The sequence below is a fragment of the Schistocerca nitens genome, chromosome 7 (genome assembly GCF_023898315.1).
Source record: "Schistocerca nitens isolate TAMUIC-IGC-003100 chromosome 7, iqSchNite1.1, whole genome shotgun sequence".
Lineage (NCBI taxonomy): Eukaryota > Metazoa > Arthropoda > Insecta > Orthoptera > Acrididae > Schistocerca > Schistocerca nitens.
In genome coordinates this window covers 241,525,601-241,546,381 of record NC_064620.1, presented here as the reverse complement: position 1 = coordinate 241,546,381, position 20,781 = coordinate 241,525,601, and the positions used below count along the sequence as shown (strand labels likewise).

The 20,781-nt window shown below is 41.7% G+C and overlaps 1 protein-coding gene across 7 annotated transcripts in view; it reads right to left on the bottom strand.

Annotated features, from left to right (window-relative positions):
* Positions 1–20,781, bottom strand: part of LOC126195139 (rho GTPase-activating protein 17-like) — a 354,101-nt gene that overhangs the window by 156,330 nt on the left and 176,990 nt on the right. For all 7 annotated transcript variants that reach the window (XM_049933640.1, XM_049933639.1, XM_049933638.1 and 4 more), the window contains exon 2: positions 19,773–19,943. In XM_049933640.1, coding sequence (XP_049789597.1) covers positions 19,773–19,825 — 53 coding nt within the window. In that variant the 5' untranslated portion in view covers positions 19,826–19,943. The remainder of the gene's footprint in view (positions 1–19,772; positions 19,944–20,781) is intronic.

Sequence of the window (20,781 nt, the reverse complement as noted above, 5' to 3'; positions counted from 1 at the left end):
GTACACCGAGAAGATAATATGTAATCTTTCTCACCTGTTATTCCTGTTAGTCGTTTATTTCCATTCTGGTAGTCTAAATCTATGGATTTTGCTGTAATTATAACAATCCAGATCATTCACAAACCCAATCAACCACATAATAAGACAGGGACTGGCATTCATTCGTTTGGCTTTACTCCACTCAGCTCGTATAGCCCCGTCCCCTTTTGACTGCGGAAAGTTTATTTCTAGATGCAACGAGAATTCTCCTGACAGACATTGCATACACTATGCACGCATTCAAAAATCAACTTATGATTCACTCATAAATCAACTTAAAATGTGTTCAAAAATGTTAAAACCCAACAGGGATGCGTTTCAAAATCATATGAACGATCGTTGGACCAACGTGTGCTGGATGCTAGGCGCTTTGTGAAACAAGATTTTTTTTCCCCTCAAGAATATGAATTTGGTGTACCCTTTTCCCGGTAGCATCTAGCAGCTTGCTGTGACTGCTTGCACAGCCAGCAACCATATTCCTGTAGCCAGAAGCAGGAGAATATACTGCTCAAACGCGACTCAACTGTGCGTGCGCATGAGCCCGCTCGTAACTGCTAAAACGAATCTAATGTAAGCAGTTGCGACTTCACGCTCATCGGAGGCAATTTGTTGTTATGAAGCATTCATTGCGTAGTCTTCCTAAAGCCTTTGACACATTTTGCTGTTGGTAGACGCTTGTACGACCACTGCGTGTCATTGTTGTATATGCCGCATTTCCTTTGCAATTTAAATTATTTTCATTTTTTTCTCTCGTTTATGTTTTATTGTTGAAGTATTATTCTGGAGTAATGGGACACAGTAATATCCTTTGTTTGAGTATCAGTTCTTACTAGTCAAAATTACAAAAATTTAACTGAAAACTAAAACAATTAAAAATTCCCGGAATTCTAAAAAATTCCCAGGTATTTCCCGGATCTCCCAGAAGTATACACCCTGTAAACGCTGTGCGTCCAGCAATCTACCACTACACTAATCCTGTCACAGGCATCTTCTACTCCATTTGAGGTAGGGCTATCTGTGAAAGCAGTCATCTGATTTGCAAACTAAGCTGCAAACCCTGTGCCGCTTTCTATGTAGGCATGACTACTAACAAGCTGTCAGCGTGAATGTCCGTTGCAGGCAAAGAAACAGATGGAGAACCCAGTAACACTGGACTGCACAATCCTAGAATTAAAGTAGTTTTAATACAACAGCAGCTGCAATGGCAGCAGCAGTAATTATATTTGCAGTTATTCCCATTATATTGATCTTTTCTTAAATACCGTATCTACGGATGGCAGCAGACTGGTCAATTTTCCACTACTGATCATGGACCGAACTATAAGTGAGTGCAAATATCGATTATTCAAAATTTCCATTCTGTATTTTCAGTTCCGTACTCATATTGTCTTTGCTTGGCATTATAGTTTTCATGTCATGTACTCAGTACTCGCATGTGAGTGCGATTTGCTATTTATTGAGTTTAATAAAGTAACTGGCATTGTGACAATTCACAATTACTTTTCTATTTACACTGTTAGAAGGAACAGCATGTAAAAACTAGGTAGTTGGCTCTTTTTCCCGGCCACTGAAAGAGTATTGGAAATGTATTCTGCTCTGAAATCTTTCTTTCGGTCTGAAATCAAGCCACCAAAGGTTTTGTTTCAGCTTTTTGAGAATAGGTCAAGTGAAGCCTATGTATGGTACTTGCACTCATTAATGTCTGTGTTCACTTCAAAAATTTTGCAAATAGAAAAGGAGTACAGTTCTGTGCTTGATGTGATTGAAATTTTAGACTGTGTCCGTAAGGTGCTTGATAACCAATGAAATGAAAAATTCATCTGCCTAAACATTAAACAGAAGCTGGAAATTGCAACAGGAGAAGGCTTTGATAAAGAAGTTAAACTTTTTATGGAGGAAGCATATATTGATGTGTCAATTAAGCCACAAACATTTAAAATGATGGCTCTATATGTCTGACGACTTTTCCTGTTTCAAATGGATGCCCCTTATAAAAGATATTAACTACAATTATGTTAAAAAAAGCCTTTTGTGTTTACAAGACAAATGTGAAGCTTTCAAAGTTGAAGATGTACATTCAAAGTTGAAGATGTACAATGTTTTGACCAACTGTGTAATTTCAGGCAATTTCTGAGACAGAATAGTAATGATACTGAGGTCACATATTTTTGTGAGAGTAAGTCTGTTGATTGTGATCCAGAATTACTGAAACTTGCCGAATACTTTTTCAGTATATCAGAGCACAATGCAATTGCAGAACAAGTATTTTCGCTCGTTGCAACACAATGGACTGATGACACAAATGGGTTGAACCTTGAATCTGTTAAAGGTTTTTTTTGATGGTCCTATATATTTTACAAGAATTTTTCCTGTGTATCTTTTTACAATTATCTGCTAAGCAAGCTCACACTTCTGCATAAAATTGGATCCTCAGAGAAGTACTATTAAAAGTTGAGAAACATACACTATATCTAATAATTCATTTACTGAATTTGAACATATGTTTCCATGTGTCCTCTTTTTTTCTAACTTTGTCCTCCTTTTAAAAGCCATTTGTTCTCTCTCTCTCTCTCTCTCTCCCCTTTTTTTTTATATACTCCTGCATCTGCTCACCCTACACAAGACTCAAACTGTAATTTTTTATACAAATCAACTGGTCAGTTTTTAAAGTTGTCAAGTCACAAGGACTAAATTTTATATACACAAGTAACTTATTACACCCCACAGAAATGTATAACAATATTGTTATTAATAAGAACTCTGTTGTCCACATTCTGGAGGGGGACTGTGGACAATATTCAAACAATAAAATAAATAAGTAAACAATAAATTAAAGTCAGGCTGTATCCTGTTACATAGCACCTTTTATGTCACTGCCACACAAGGTCTCCAACCCCCCCCCCCCCTCCTTTTCATCCTCTTTCCTTCATGTTTAATTCTTAATTTTGTTTAGTTACTATCAATTGACCACTGTTAACAGTAGTCTGTTATTTGCTGGTCCACTTATCTGTAACCTGCGTCTCTTCTGAATCAGGATTTGGAGTGATGTTCACCATCCCTTTAGCGTCTATGCATATGTGCTTTTTTCCCCAACACCTACACTATGTGATCAAAAGTATCCGGACACTTCCAAAAACATATGTTTTTTTTTATAAGGTGTATTGTGCTGCCACCTACTGCCAGGTACTCTATATCAGCGACCTCAGTAATCATTAGACACCGTGAGAGAGCAGAATGGGGCACTCCGCAGAACTCACGGACTTCGAACATGCTCAGGTGATTGGGTGTCACTTGTGTCATACAACTGTATGCGAGATTTCCGCACTGCTAAACATCCCTAGGTCCACTGTTTCCAATGTGATAGTGAAGTCTGACAGAGACCACAAAGTTGAAGAGGGTTGTACTGTGTAATAGGCAAACATCTATCCAGACCATCACACAGGAATTCCAAACTGAATCAGAATCTTCAGAAAGTACTATGACAGTTAGGTGGGAGGTGATAAAACTTGGATTTCATGGTCGAGCGGCTGCTCATAAGCCATACATCACTCCAGTAAATGCCAAATGATGCCTCACTTGGTTTAAGGAGTGTAAACGTGGGATGGTTGAGCAGTGGGAAAACATTATGTGGAGGGGCGGAACACAGTACACAATTTGGCGATCCGATGGCAGGGTGTGGGTATGGCGAATGCCCAGTGAATGTCGCCTGTCAGCATGTGTAGTGCCAACAGTAAAATTTGGAGGTGGTGGTGTTATGGTATGATCGTGTTTTTCATGGAGGGGGCACTATCACAGCATAGGCCTACATTGATGTTATAAGCACCTTCTTGCTTCCCACTGCTGAAGATCAATTCGGGGATGGCGATTGCATCTTACAACACAATCAAGCACCTGTTCATAATGCACGGCCTGTGGCAGAGTGATTACGTGACAATAACATCTCTGTAATGGACTGGACTGCACAGTCTTGTCCTGAATCTCATAGAACACATTTGGGATGTTTTGGAAGGCCAACATTGATACCTCTCCTCAGTGCAATACTCCATGAAGAATGGGCTGCCATTTCCCAAGAAACCTTCCTTAAAGCACCTGACTAAACATATGCCTGAGCAAGTGGAAGCTGCCATCAAGGCTAAGGGTGGGCCAACACCATATTGAATTCCAGCATTACTGATGCAGGGTGCCATGAACTTTTAAGTCATTTTCAGCCAGGTGTCCGGATACTTTTGTTCACACAGTGTATTTTCAATCTCAAAAAAGAAATCTCAAACACAAATGACAAACTATTTACAGAAAGTGACAACACAAACAATGTCCAGGAAACAAAAACAACAATATGGAAAGGATAGACCGCTACTCACCACACGGAGGAGGCACTGAGTCACAAGCAGGCAAAGTTAACATGTGCAATAGTCTTTCCATATAGTTGTTGAATTAGGATTACAAAAAATGATGTATTCAAATAATGTGGCACTCTCATCAGCTCATAATAAAATGCTCATGTTCACAGTTAAATACTAGTTTTACAACACACACACACACAAACACACACACACACACACACACAAAAGGAAAAAAATCAACATCGAAAAATAATTAATGCAGAGTAATGGAATTTCGGGAATACTTTTGTCTATGTAACGTATTTAAGTGACTAACATTGCATGAGTAACATTAACCTGTAGGTTAATGTAAGGTCAAAATAAAACATTGCATATGTGACATGCTGGTACATTAATAACTGGTGTAACCTTCAGAATGTTGAATGCAAACATGCATGTATTCTGTTTTACAGATGCCACATGTCAATTTGTGGGATGGAGTTCCTTGACTGTTGCACATGGTCGTTCAATGCAGCAACAGTTAATGCTGTTTGTGGAAGACACTGGAGTTTTCGACCAATGATGTCCCATATGTGCTTACTGGGTTACAACGGCTGTATGTGGGCAGTATGCTGTTCATGAATGACAGCAGCACAACAGGTCTAATCACCAAATCGATATACAATTTTGCATTCAGGGTGCGTAAGGTAACCACGACAGTGCTCCTGTCATACGAAATTTCACTCCAGATCATAACTCCAGGTGTAGGTCCAGTGTGTCTATATGCAGACAGGTTGGGTGCTGGCCCTCAATTGGTCTCCCCCTAACCAACACACTGACGCCAAGGCAGAACCATCTTTCACCAGAAAATAAAACAGATCTCCACCCTGCTCTCCAATGAGCTCTCTCTTGATACCACTTTAGTAGCAAATGGTGGTGGTTTGGGGTCAGTGGAACACATGATACAGGGCATACAGTTCAGAGCTGTCTTTGACCTAACTGATTTGTGACAGTTTATTGTGTTACTGTGGTGCTAACTGCTGCTTGCATTGCTGCTACTGATGCAGTACAATGTAAAAGACCGATACGCCATGGCCTTCCCTCTCGGTAGTACCATGTGTCTTTACCGCACCCGGTCTTCCTGTGATTGTACATCCCCGTGACCACCGCTGCCAGCAATCATGTACAGTGGCTACATTGTTGCCAAGTCTTTCTGCAATACCTTCGAAGGAACACCCAGCTTCTCGTAGCCCTATTACATAACCTCGTTCAAACTCAGTGAGGTTGGTAATGGCACATTAGCAGCTTTAAAGGCATTCTTGACCAACATTAACTCACCATTTTCAATCTGAAAGGTAACTAACACTTATAACTGTTACAGTGTGTATTTAAAGCAAACCTGATATGCATCCTCATAGTGGTGCTAGTGGAAGAAGTGGATGACAGAGAAGATATTACAATTAATGGAACAAAGAAGAATACTTAAAAATAGAGATGAAAGTGAGTATAAAAGATTACATGCAGAAATACGAAAAGAAACACGGCGAGCAAAAGAAGAATGGTACAAGGAACAATGCTCTGAAATTGAGAGTTATGAAACAAGACATGATAGTTTCAACTTACACAAAAAAGTTAAAGATTTAGCTGGACTTAATAAAAAGAAAAGTACAAGTTTATTGTTAGATAAAAATGACAAAATAATTCCTGATGTTAAAGGTAAACTGGACAGGTGGACAGAATATGTCAAAGAACTATTTGAAGACACAAGAAAAGATCAAAAATTTTATGATAACATGATTGGAGAACGAGGACCAAGCATATCGAAAGAAGAAATATTACATGTTATCAACAAATCGAAGACAGGAAAAGCCCCTGGACCGGATAAGATACCAAATGACATCCTGAAACTCATAGGAATAGACCATATAGATATATTTGTACAATTGTTTAATGATATTTATAATTCGGGAATTATTCCTAGGGATTGGTTGACATCTACCTTTGTTACACTACCCAAAAAGGCTAATGCCAAAACTTGTAATGATCACCGTACAATAAGCTTAATGAGTCACACCTTAAAGATATTTCTAAAAGTTATACACCAACGAATATACAAAAAAGTAGAAGAAGGTATAAGTGAAACACAATTCGGTTTTAGAAGTTCCCTCGGTACAAGAGAAGCATTGTTTGCTTTTAACATATTAGCGCAACGATGTATGGAGGTTAACCAGCCACTATATGTGTGCTTTCTGGATTATAATAAAGCATTTGACAAAGTTCGTCATGATCATCTCATAGAATTGTTAGAAAAGAAAACACTTGATAAGAAAGACATCCGCATTATATACAACCTCTACTACAATCAAACCGCAACCGTGAAGGTAGAAAATGAATTATCGAATGATATAGAAATAAAGAGGGGTGTGAGACAAGGTTGCGTTCTCTCACCCTTATTGTTTAATATGTATTCAGAAGACATAATCCAGGCAGCTCTATCAGATGAAATAGCTGGCATTAAAGTGAATGGGCTAAACATTAACAATGTTAGGTTTGCTGATGACACTGTACTACTAGCTGGAAACCTCAAAGATCTACAATTACTTCTTGACAAAGTCGCAGAAAAAAGTGAAGAATTTGGCTTGACTCTTAACGTAAGCAAGACTAAGTTCATGGTGATATCTAAAACACACCAACAAGAAAATCTTACAAGCAATAGGGAAAGAGTCGATCAAGTACGTAAATTTAAATATCTCGGAACAATTGTAAATGAGGAGATTGAAAGCTCAGAAGAAATTAAATCGAGAATAGGACAGGCCAGAAGTATCTTTAATAAGATGAAAAATGCATTCTGTTCGAGAGACATTTGTTTAAACACAAAAACGAGGTTGCTAAGATGCTATGTATTCTCAAAATTATTATACGGAATGGAAGCGTGGACATTGAAAAAGAAGGACATGAACGGTTTAGAAGCTTTTGAACTGTGGGCATATAGAAGAATACTTAGAATTAGTTGGGTGTCGAGGATTACTAATCAAGATGTCCTAAGAAGAATGGGAAAGGAAAAAGAATTAATTAAAACTATTAAAGTAAGGAAGCTACAATATTTAGGCCATGTTATTAGAGGAGTAAATTACAAAATATTGCGAATAATACTACAAGGGAAAATTTGTGGGAAGAGAACGAGGGGTAGAAGACGGACATCCTGGATTGACAATTTAAAAAATTGGTACAACTGTTCAACGTCAGAACTCCTTAGATCGGCCAAATCAAGATCAGAAATTGCCATGATGACAGCCAACCTTCTTAGAGGAGACGGCACATGAAGAAGAAGAGTGGTGCTAGTAGCACCACTCTTTAAGTGGCTGGCATGGAATTTGAGTAGACATCATCTTACGGATGCTGAAACATGTCTACCAACTTTTGTTTGTCACTTAACTCCTTTTTAGTGCTGCGATTTTTTTCTGTGTCTGTCTGTGTGTGTGTGTGTTGCAACTACGCATCATCACCCGTCATAGCTCTCATGATGGCATCCTTTATACCACACAATGTTCTATACCTATAGGTCCCACAAGATTTTTGGAAATATTGTTTTGCTAAAATGTTGACCACAAGATTGATTTCAAGCACATTCAAATTCTTTTGTAGCTTTCATTAGTACAGTGTTGGTTGGTTCGTTGGTTGGTTGATTTGTTTGTGGGATTGAAGGGATCAAACTACTAGGGCCATTGGTCCTTTCTCCACGAACTTTAAACACCCACAAAGAATAAGAACAAACAATGATGATGACAAGAGACGACACAGGACAAGAAAGACACAGCAGAGACCAGAAAAAAGGAATAAAATCACACCGAGCGTGACAGTGGTTGGCCGACCATAGAAACAAAAAAAGGAAAAGCCAACCACCAAGAAACGCACTAAAAACCCAATCTAAAATCGTAGGCCAAAGGCTAGACTCAACACACAAAAAAAAGGACAAACACTTAGATCAAGCGATAAAAACCCCCTGCACGAATAAAACTCGAAACAAATCTGCCATTGCAACGTCATCTGATAAAAGTGCAGGAAGCATATCAGGCAGCGCAAACGTCTGCCTGAGCGGAGTTAAAAGTGGGCAGTCCAACAAGATGTGGACCACTGTCAAAGCTGACCCGCAGCAACATAAAGGTGGGTCCTTGCAGCGCAATAGATAGCTGTGTGTTATCCAAGTGTGGGCAATGCACAGGAAGGGTGCGTCATTCTTCACCCCAGGTGTGAAGTACCTTCCACCATAAAACTGATCTGAGGTCACTCTCTGAAAGGCCAATCTCCAAGGCTGGTGCACCGACAGCCTGTTTGGCCAGCGCATCAACACGTTCATTTCCCGAGATGCCGACATGACCCTGGGTCCACACAAAGACCACAGAGCAGCCGCAATGGGCAAGACTATGGAGGGTCTCCTGGATAGCCATCACCAGATGAGAGCGAGGGAAACACTGGTCGATAGCTCGTAAACCGCTCAGGGAGTCACTACAGATAACAAAGGACTCACCTGAGCATGAGCGGATATACTCTAGAGCGCGAGAGATGGCGATCAGTTCGACAGTGAAAACACTGCAGCCTGCTGACAATGAGTGGTGTTCATAATAATCCCCTACGGTAAGAGCATAACCAACACGACCAGCAACCATCGAACCGCCAGTATAGACAACATCAGAGCCTTGAAACACGGCAAGGATTGAAAGAAAGCAGCGACGGAGGGCCTCAGGAGGGACTGAGTCCTTCGGGCCTTGTGCCAAATCGGGCCGAAGGCACGGGCGGGGCACACACCACGGAGGTATACGCGGAGGGGCCCAGAAAAGAGGTGGAAGAGGGAAAACCTCAAGCCCAGAGAGAAGAGCTCTGACGCGAACTGCGATGGTAAACCCTGGCTGGAGCCGCTGTACCGGAAGACGGACAACTGACTGAGGGAACAGGAGACAATAATTGGGATGTCCGGGCAAGATACAAACGTGTGTATTAGCATAAGCGGCCAGTAAATGTTAGCGCCAGAACCACAATGAAGGGACACCTGCCTCCACAAGTATGCTATTGACAGGGCTTGTCCGGAAAGCTCCAGTGGCGTGTCAGATCCCGCTGTGAAGGATGGGGTCCAGCAACTGCAATGCGGAAGGTGATGCCGAACCGTAAGCCAGGCTACCATAATCTAGACGGGACTGAATTAACAGCTGGTACAGCTGTAGAAGGGTAGACCGATCGGCATCCCAGCTGGTGTGACTCAAGCAATGAAGAGCGTTAAGATGCCACTAACACATCTGTTTAAGCTGCTGAATATGAGGGCGCCATTCAGCAGCTGCAATGCCAGTGGAGCTATTGTATAGGCAGAAGTCGTCAGGATACAAGGAAGCTGAGACATATGTTCCCACCATCACAGCAAGCCCATTAATTGCAATTAAAAAGAGGCAGACACTTAAGACAGATCCTTGCAGTACCCCATTCTCCTGAACTCAGGAGGAACTACGGGAGGCCACAACTTGCACACGGAAGGAATGAAGCGACAGAAAATTTTGTATGAAAATGGGGAGCGGACCCAAAAGACCCCAACCATGAAGCATAGAGAGGATGTGATGTCGCCATGTCATATCGTATGCCTTCCACATGTCAAAAAAGATGGCGACCAGATGTTGATGGCGGGCAAAGGCCGTACGGATGGCAGACTCCAGGCACACCAGATTATCGGCGGCAGAGCGGCCCTTACAGAACCCACCCTGAGACGGAGCCAGAAGGCCCCTGAGATTCAAGAAGTCAACTCAACCTCCGGCTCACCATGCGTTTGAGCAACTTGCAAAGAATGTTGGTGAGGCTAATGGGGCAGTAGCTGTCCACCTCCAGAGGGTTCTTACCAGGTTTCAACACGGGGATTACAATGCTTTCCCACCATTGCGACGGGAACTCACCCTCAACCCAGATACGGTTGTAAAGGTCTAGGAGGCATCGCTGGCAGTCCACCGAGAGGTGTTTGAGCATCTGACAGTGGATGCAATCTGGTCCGGGAGCCATATCAGGACAAGCTTTGGAATTCCCACTCACTGAACGGAGCATTGTACAATTCAGGGTGGCGCGTGTGAAATGAAAGACTCCAACATTCCAACTGCTCTTTCAAGGAGCAGAAGGCCAGTGGGTAATTCGCAAAAGCAGAACTCTGAGCAAAATGCTCCGCTAAGAGGTTTGCAATTGTATCGGAGTCAGTACAGACTGCTCCATTCAGTGAAAGCACAGGTACGCTGACGGGGGTCCAATAGCCATAGAGTTGCCTAATCTTGGCCCAAACCTGCAATGGAGAGGTACGGAGGCCAATGGTGGAGACATACCTTTCCCAGCACTCCTGCTTGTGCTGGCGAATGAGGCGGCGGGTTCGCGCACGGAGCCATTTAAAGGCGATGAGGTGTTCCAATGAGGGATGCCGCTTGTGACGCTGGAGTGCCCGTCTGTGATCTTTAATCGCCTCAGCGATCTCAGACGACCACCAAGGCACAGTCCTCCGCCGAGGCGACCCAGAATTACAGGGAATGGCAGATTCTGCGTCAGTAACGATGCCGGTGGTGACCGAGTGAACCACCGCATCAGTGGCATCATTGGAAAGAGGCTCAATAGTGGCAATGGAGGTGAACAAGTCCCAGTCAGCCTTATTCATAGCCCATCTGCAGGGGGGCCCAGAACAGTGACGCTGTGGCAGTGGCAGAAAGATCGGAAATTGGTCACTACCACACAAGTCATCATGCACTCTCCATTGGACAGATGGTAATAAGCTAGAGCTGCAGATCGACAGGTCAATGGCTGAGTACGTGCCATGCACCACACTGAAATATGTAAAGGCAACATCATTTAAAAGGGAAAGATCTAGCTGTGCCAATACTTGCTCAACGATGCTGCCTCGGCTTGTTGCCAATGATCCACCCCACAGAGGGTAATGGGCATTGAAGTCGCCCAATAACAGATTAGGTGGCAGCATTAGGCTATCAGCGCAGCCAGGACATGCTGCAGGACATCACCATCCGGTGGAAGATAGAGACTGCAGACAGTAACAGCCTGAGGCGTCCACACCCGAACAGCAACAGCCTCTAGAGGTGTTTGTAGAGGGACAGACTTGCTGTAAAGAGAGTGAAGGACGTAGATGCAGACGCCACCAGATACCCTCTCATAAGCTGCACGGTTCCTATAATAACCCCGATAGCCACGGAGGGCCGGGGTCCGCATGGCCAGAAACCTAGTTTCTTGAAGAGCAATGCAGAGGAAAGGGTGAAGGCTGAGAAGTTGTCAGAGCTCAGCAAGATGGTGGAAAAAACTGCTGCAGTTCCACTAGAGGACGACACTGTCCATGGCCGAGAAAGGCATGAAGAGACCGGGGAGGCAGATTACGCTGCTGGGTTACCTGCTGCCACTGATTGAGTACCTGTGCGAGTGACATCCATTGTGCCTTTGAGTCCAGCAAGATCTAGGACCTCAGCGGACGCCAAAATCTCTACCTAACCCTCAGACGCAGAGCTTGTAGGTTGCGGTGAGGTGGGTGCCACCGCAAGTTTCTTCGTCTTAGAGGTCTTCTTCTTGGCCTTTTCTTGCTGCTCCTTGGGTCTTACTGGCTGGGAGGGCTTCACCGATTCAGTCTCTGGGATGGAGGAGGATCGGAAAACCCTACGACCAGCTGCTTGTGGGCACTTATGCCACTGTCAGGCGTCATCCTTCCCACTTGTGGAAACCTGGGAAGGGAGGGACCCAAGAGACCCCTTGCGAGCGAGAGGAGCCGAAGAAGTTGGACACTTCTCTGGCTTAGAAGCGCAGACAGGAATGATGCTCTCCGCAGTTTACACAGATGGGAGGAGGGGCACATGAAGTATTGGGATGTGATGGGTGTCCACAATCTCGACATGTGAGGCTGTAAGTACAGCGGGAAGACATATGGCCGAACTTCCAGCACTTACAGTACCACATCAGGGGAGGGATATAGGGCTTGACATCACAGCAGTAGACCATCACTTTGACCTTCTCCAATAACGTATCAGCCTCGAAAGCCAAGATGAAGGCACCCGTAGCAATATGATTATCCTTTGGACCCCAATGAACGCACCAGATGAAATGAACACCTCGACACTCTATATTGGTGCACAGCTCGTCATCAGACTGCAAAAGAAGGTCCCTATGGAAAGTAATACCCTGGACCATACTTAAACTCTTATGAGGTGTGATGGTAACTGGTACATCCCCCAACTTGTCAAACGCAAGTAACCTTCATGACCGGGCAGAGGATGCCGTTTTTATCAATACTGACACAGAGAGCATTTTGGACACGCCCTCCACCTCCCCAAACTTGTCCTCTAAATGTTCTACGAAGAATTGAGGCTTTGTTGAGATGAAAGACTCAACATCAGCTCTCATACAAACTAGGAACTGGGGCAAATAAGTGTCACTGCCATCCTGAGCCTCACGTTCCTCCCACGGTGTGGCCATGGAGGGGAATGATTTGGAACCGTATTTCTGAGTGTTGAATTGAACCTGAGAGCGCTTAGAGACTGCTGGTGGCTGGCCACCAGTGAGAGATGATGTACCACGCTTCATTGTGGGTCATCTTCCCTGATGCCACCCAATCTGACCAAGGGCCCTCCCCACGGGCGCCACCCAGCCTCAGCAAGGGCCACCTCGCAGGATGGCCATTGCCGGGAGTCCCAATGCCCCAGGGAGATAGGCATCTACTCCTTGGCATACATGGGGAGTTAACGGCGCAGGCATCAGCAGAGTGATCCCTGTGTTGTCAGGGGGCTACAACCAACAGGGTACATGGTGGCCCCACCACAATGGACTGGCAACCGTGCTGGATATTAGGTGCAAGGAAGTCCATGGTCATCAACTCCACAAAAAGCAGCATTGCACAGTGACAAAAAGCAGCATTGCACAGTGCATGGTGGAAATTGCACCCACGAATGTGTCCTCGCCCAAGAGATGGAGAATGAGTGGGACGGCAATGCGACGACAAGAAAGTTGGCTGAAGGTCTCAATGGACGATGGACACAATGCACCATGTAAGGCACCTTCCCCAATAGGCTCGCTCTTCGGAAGAATTTGGAAATATGGAGAACAAAACTGAGAGGGGCCCATCACATATGGGCCGAAACGTTTGAGACTCCTTTCAATCACCTCTTACGACAGGCAGGAATACCGCAGGCCTATTCTAACCCCCGAACCCGCGGGGGGGGGGAGGGGGGGGGGGTAGTACAGTGTGAATTACATCAACTCCACTGCACATCCCTGCAATTTGCCCAGTATTATGATTGCTTTCAATATTGTTAATTTCTCCACATATACGACAGTACAAAAAGTTAAAACCATTAAAAGAACCTCAGTTCTAGATAAGCATTAGGTGGATACTCCAAGTAGTGGCACCATAACTCCACTGATTCAGAGAGATTAATACATCCAAATACCATGCAAATAACTAAGACTTTGCCCAACTAAAAGAGAAGTAGTCAATCTAATTTACTAATTGCATACCAAGGCTCTCTGGGGTAGGAAGACTAGCTGTGATGGAGAAAGCTGTGTGTATGTAAGAACCCTACACAAGCTACTGACACTCTTATTTATAAGATTCTTTCATTCAGATACTATTTGTCGTATAAATGTTACCTTCTATCACTTTGTTTCTGTTGCAAAACTTTTCTACTGGTAACATGAGCTGGCTCGAAAGTTCCTATGTAGCTTCCACTTCAAATGTTTTTTTTTCTCCTTGTCCTTCTGATCTCATATGACATTCTCCACAAAATCAAATTAATAATACTGAAATATGCACACAGAACTTGTAGTATACTATGATCTGATGTGCAATTTAGGGTTCATGAAGTGGTCAATCACATAAAAATAAAAACAAAGTGCTTAGTAGGATTCATGCCATTATGTTATTTTCATATGTTTGTTTTATAACATTTACTCCATCAGTCTTTGCCTATAGTTTAAAAATTGTGATTTAATTTCTTTCATTCCAGTGCTTTCTTTTACTTCTCTATAGACCCAACTAAAGAACGTGATAAGCATTAGTGGGGATCTTTGCAGCTATCATTTATAAGTTGGCAAAATACTAGCTTACATAAACAATAACCAATACAAAGTTAGTTTTAGGTAAGTAATTTGAAGCAATGGAACAGGAGATTCCCCCCCCCCCCTCCCCAATTCCCTCCCAGAAATTGAAATATTTCCACCACATTCAAAGTTTGGTATGTTCCACACATTAGAGATACCAATTTCATTTGGTGAAGCACCCTGCCGAATAAGGAATAGATAGGCAAGTATGATTAGTTACAAATGTTGAAAGATGTAATGGGTAAATAAGTCTAAACAACAGCACAACTGATTGATGACGATTTTATATAATATTGTTGTAGAACAGCAATCTTTATTCTCATAAAGTTATTTAAAAACAGTCTTGATTGCAGCCGATGTTAACTTCTGACCGTTTTTGGCCAGTTACGACTGAGGCCTCCACAGCGGGTCAGACACCATCGCCATCATCCAGATGGGGCAAACTCTGATGATGGCCCGAATTAAAAGGCCGAAATGAGTCGGAGAAAACCTCAGCTGTGATAAAGACTGTTTTCAAATAATTTTGTGATTGAAGATGTCTTGTAGAAGAAGTGTACAAGCTGACAGAGGAAGAAGTGTTCTGTGAGGGGTCATGATCCATTGGCAGAAAACTAAAAATGGAGACTTATTTGTGGGTTTCTTAGTGCCATAATGAGATCACTTCTCAAGAAGCTGCACTTTTCAGAATCGAGCACAATAAAAAAGAAAAAAAAATGAAAAATTGTTATTAGATGGAGACATTTCTGCAGAGGTATTTGTGTTCAAATGTCCTTGAGCGAAAATGAGACACACTTTGGAATGGGAGAAGTAGTTGTATCTAATGGATCTCAGTTTAGTAAGAGTAAATACTACTGACACAACAAAATGACAAGACTACAGTTTGTGGATAGGCTATTCAGAAAAAGGTCTGGTACTTACTTTTTTGTATAAGCTCCCAGACCAAAGCTGTTCTGTGTATTACGAAGGAGAGTATCTCTGAAAGGCATTACAACATTTCCGACTGCTAAAAGTTGTACTATTATTCTAACAAGATTAAGGGAGCTTGGTGCAGAATTTCGACATCACTACATAGGTCAACACAAGATAAAATTCTATTTGGTTGTTACTTCTTTGAATTCATGTAGTGTAAACATAGCTAAAATGAACCTGATCTATTCTACCACATTATGAAAGTTCCTGCCGCTTTTCACAATCTTGTTTCTTTCTTGATTTTGACTAAAGCTTCAGGAGGATCCATACACATCCTACAGTGTGAAGAAGTTGTTATTTTGAGGATATAACTAGTTTGGAAGGTGGTACTTTTCTTTGCCCTGAAGTGAGTGGCTTTAACAAATGGACAATACCAAAAGTTGCAGTGCTGCACTTCAACTTTGACCCATGATGTAACTGAGTTTTGTTGTGTGGTGTAACTGCAGTACTCCATCTTTGAAGTGAATCATGTATGCAGGGAGCATACTTGAGTACGCAGTGGCACATTATAGTGTGGGACATTTATGTTTCTGAATGGTTTGTGGGTGATGTTAGTGCAGCATTGTACTTAATGCCGTGCATTACTCTGCATTTTCAGAGTTTGTCTTTGTTGGATTGTCACTGAGTTATTTTAAAGTTCTTAATTATTAGCTACTGATTTGTTTCCAGTTTTGGAGTTGTTAGTTATGGTAGTTCAACATTTGAAATTTGTTCATTCACAGTTAGAAATCTGATTTTATTTGTTTGTCGTCAGGTGCTTAAGTATGGATTTCAGAACTAAAGTTACTAGTTGTTCATTGTTTGCTGCTAGGAGTGATAATAAGGCTGCAACAATTAAATTTTGTATAGGTATATGACCTCATGGATGAGTATGTAAGGTGTCCGCAGTGTCGGGATTTGAAGAAGTTGACTAAAGTCGCTGCTTCTTGAACCAGGAACAAGTGCATGTGGCAGTGTCATTGTGACAATATTTGCAGGTTTCTTACGAGTGGTTCCTGGTTCGAGAAATCTAGGTTAGCCATGAGGGATATCATTTTGTTAACTTCTTATCTGTGTTATCATTTGCCTATCTGGTTTTGTTCTCATCTGATGTGTGCCAGTGATAGGCGTGTTCTAGATTGATTTTCCTTTTTATCATAAGGTGTGTTCAGGGTTTGTAAAGTGCGGATGGTCTTTGGTAGGTGAGGAGAAACAAAGGGGGCAGTTGTAGAGATTGGCAACTCTGCATTTGGGATGGCTAAGTATGGGAGGGGTGATAATTCTGTGGGAACATCACTGTGGGTGGCTGTTGTTTCTGGGGTGGGTCTTCTGATGTGGTGGAGGAGACTAGTGTTTAACGTCCAGTCAACAACGAGATCATTAGAGACGGAGCACAAGCTTGGATTGGGGAAGTATGGGGAAGGAAACCGACCATGCCCTTTCAAAGGAACCATCCCAGCGTTTGCCTGAAACAATTTACGGAAATCACAAAAAAGCTAAATCAGGATGGCCAGAGATGGATTTGAACTGTCGTCCTCCCGAATGCAAGTCCAGTGTTCTAACCACTGCACCACCTCGCTTGGTCTGATGTGGTTTTTAGGATGGTGGTGAGGTGTAAAAAACAGGTTTTGGCTGATTTGATTAAAGAGCACATTGCAGAGGATACCACTATTGTTTCAGATTCTTTTTCTTCCTACAGATTTACATACCAGTGGTTATTGACATTTAACAATGAGCTATAGTGTAGAGTTTAAAGATTATGCAACAGAGGATTGCACCAATAATACAAAGGGTTCTTTCTTTAATTTGGTTTGGGGTGTGGTGGCAGAGACATTTTTTTTTTTTTTTTGGCCTTTATTGTCAGAAATCTGAGGAGGAGGAGATTGGTGTTTCAACATCCCGTCAACAACGAAATCGCCAGAGACGGAGCAAATGCTCGAATGAGGGAAGGATGGAGAAGGAAGAAGGCCGTGCCCTTTCGAAGCAACCATCCTGCCATTTGCCTTAAGCAATTTCCAGGAATCACAGGCAACCTAAACCAGAACGGCCGGATGCAGGTTTGAACCATCATCCTTCTGAATGCGTGTCCAGTGTACTAACCACTGTGCTACCCTACTTGGTGTAAGAAGTGTAGTGGGTTTGTTTATGTATGTAATTTTCTTTGTGAGTATTGAAATTTATGTCAGAGCTACTTTTTGTTATGTTGTGGTTTGGGTTGGTAGTTGAAGTTCATATTTAATAGTTTACAGTGGTGGGTATGGTGGAGTGTGTAGTAAGTTATTCTGGTCTGGTTAGGTTTTGAGAATAGTTGATCCTGCTAGCTGTAGTCTATTGGCACAATGAGCTTTGTTTGAACTGTATAGGTCAAGTGAAATTATTGATACCTGGTTTTGGCTTATGTGTTGGATGGTAGTATAATGGATTTCTTTGAGCAATATGGCTCAAGAGAATTTTCCAGTACCTTTACTTCTGTAGGTTTGTGGTATTGTGGGCTTCATTTGAGCTATACAGGTCAAATGAAATTTCTGGTACCTTTTTCTCTCCCGTGTTCTTTGTTATTGTGTTTTATTGTTGATCGCTCAGGATTTGTTTGGTTGATTTTTTCGTTATTGTCTGTTTCGGTACGTCTCCATTATTGGGATTGTCACATATTTAGTTCGTCCTCAGCCAAAACCCCCCTAATTCATGCACTTTTCCCATTAAGATTCTTGTTATTTCTGCAATTAAATGACTTTTGCGTTGTTTTTGTGTGTAACGTACATCATAGCTGCCTTATGGGGCACCCACCATACTTATGACGTCGCAGGCTAAAGCTGGCATGCGACACTGCTATTTTTGGCATTCCCCGAATTGCTGGAATCGTGACTGCTCACTGTGTTTTACAATGACTGTAGAGGAGTGTGTGATACTGTCGGATCTGATTAGTGAGTAGTAGTACACATCTGAAATGATGGTTTTTGGTGACAGAAGCAGCTTGGCTACAGTTATCAACCAATGAAGAAGTGGCTCAGTAGAAATCCCTTAGCGGTTCAGTAGAAAGTATTTACAGGCTAGGTGCATCTCACAAATAATCCTTTTCTCCTTCAACATTCTTGCATAAGTTGCCAAGGCCGCTTGCTGCCATACATTTTAAAAATTTGCACACTATGATTAGGAATTTAAACATCCACTGTTGTACAAAATTCTCCTAAATTGTGATAGGTTACTAATCAGCTTTCTCAAATAGAACAACATGTCAGCTGCCTGCTGTACTCTTATTTTTTATTTTAAATTAACTGTCGAGAGAATGCCTGCTCTTTCGTCACATTTCACAAAACCAACATTTCACCATGAAATGTGTGAGTAACTACAATTACCCATAAGCAGCTTGCTAAGTACAGATGCAGATGTGAGCTTCACTCTTTGTACCTCATCATGTAGCAAGTTTCCTCAATCTTGGAAATCAAAATCTCTAACCTTTTTGCCTAGAATAATTGGTCATGTTTCTCGTGGTACATGCATGTCATAGATATTGGGTTTTGACAGTTATTAGTATCTCCACTACCTTGCACTAAACATTACAGAACCGGAACACAACCACCTCGACACATATCTTTACAATGTTCTGTAAAAATCCAAGTAAATACACACCAATTACTTTACTAGCTTTCATCCTGCATACAGTGTGTTACAAAATACCAATTTAGATCTTTCATACTTTTAAGTTTTTTTTCTGGTTAGGCTACACTTACAGTTCACTTCCAGTTATACTAATAAACACTTCACTGTGAAAATCAAGACACCACATTCACACTTGATAATGTAACAACAGGATACATTGTCAGTATTTTCTTCAGCAAACGTATAAAAATGTCTGATGTCTACGTTCACTGCACATATAACTCCCTCTATGCTATAAACTGCTAGGTAAGCTCAGAAAAGGTATATTACATAATTGACAAATATCTTAGTACATTTTGGTGCGTATTTTGTTCACACAGTGTACATAAACTAAGAAATGTACAATGGGAGGCAAGTACACACCTCTTACCGATTCTTTTAGCCACTTCGTATTTTGAATTATTTGTTTTTACTACTTCATTCCCTCTCCCTATATACAATTCATTCCACTCTGTATTTGCTCTCAAGTTGGGAGTCTCTGCAGTATGCCTGGAACCTCTTTCTCTTGCAACTTCATCATTCCTGCCATCATTTCCAATTAATTTATAGAATACAAATAATTTATCCTCTGTCCATAGGAATTTATAAAAGTTAAATGGGAGGCAGGGTATACAAACCGAAACCCATATTCTTTAATTCACAAAACAAAAGTAAGTAAAGAGCTTTTCTTTTATGTAGAAATAATATTTTCTTCATAAATACCTAGAAAAGGTCTGATCAGCCAACTGCTTCACACGGAAGAACTGTTTCTTCATCTTCAAATAAGCTACTGGGTCGGAGAAGAAAGGCGTAGAAAAGATGGCATCAGAGTTCTATGCCGGCTCATTCCCGCTCGTACTTATTGTCATGAAGCTTTCAATACCACTGCCATACCTGGAAGATGATGTCCAAGTTTCACACAACACAGCCTCCTTGTAAACAAAAAATTAAGTTCATCTGTTAGGGGAGTAAATTTTCATATAACATGATTTGCTAAACCCAACTGATGCAGTCAAATGTCAAATACTCTACTTCATACATGTACAGACACTACTTCATACATATATAGCAGTGAGTGTGGAATGCCTCAAAACAAAAGTAAATGAATGTTCACTGAACGAATGTTAAAAAGATGCTTTTACTGGGTGTCATTAGCTTCATCAGTGAACAATGTAATTGAATCTATAAGCAATTGATTATAGCCAAAATCATAATACTGCAGATCCATCTTGTTCACAATGAGGTTTCACACTTTAACTCAAATACTTATTGCCATTTTAGCCGCAGTTTTGCTAGTATTACATGCAAAAAGAAAAACAACAACCTGAAAAGCATGACAGTTTAGAACAATGTGCAGAGTGGGAAAATTTTTTCCAATGTACATCACATGAAAAGCTGAATCCAAAGGTAAACTGTGTTGAAGAAAACTACAGAGGCTCATAAAATCACATGTATCACAGACATCTACCAGACATGACTGATAAGACTGAAATTACTATAGAAGTGGATTCGGGGAGTTGCCAATGTTTGGTGCAAATGCAGCTTTTCATACAAGTAGGCCTAAATGTGGTGAACTGCTTAGCAACATAATTTTCAGAAATTACTAGCACTGTGAATGACTTAATATACAGAATCAGCAAATTCTACTGCAAATGCGAACATTCTAGGTCAGGCTTTACCGTGACTATTACTGACATTAAATGAAACAACAAATTTACTGTTACCAGTCACT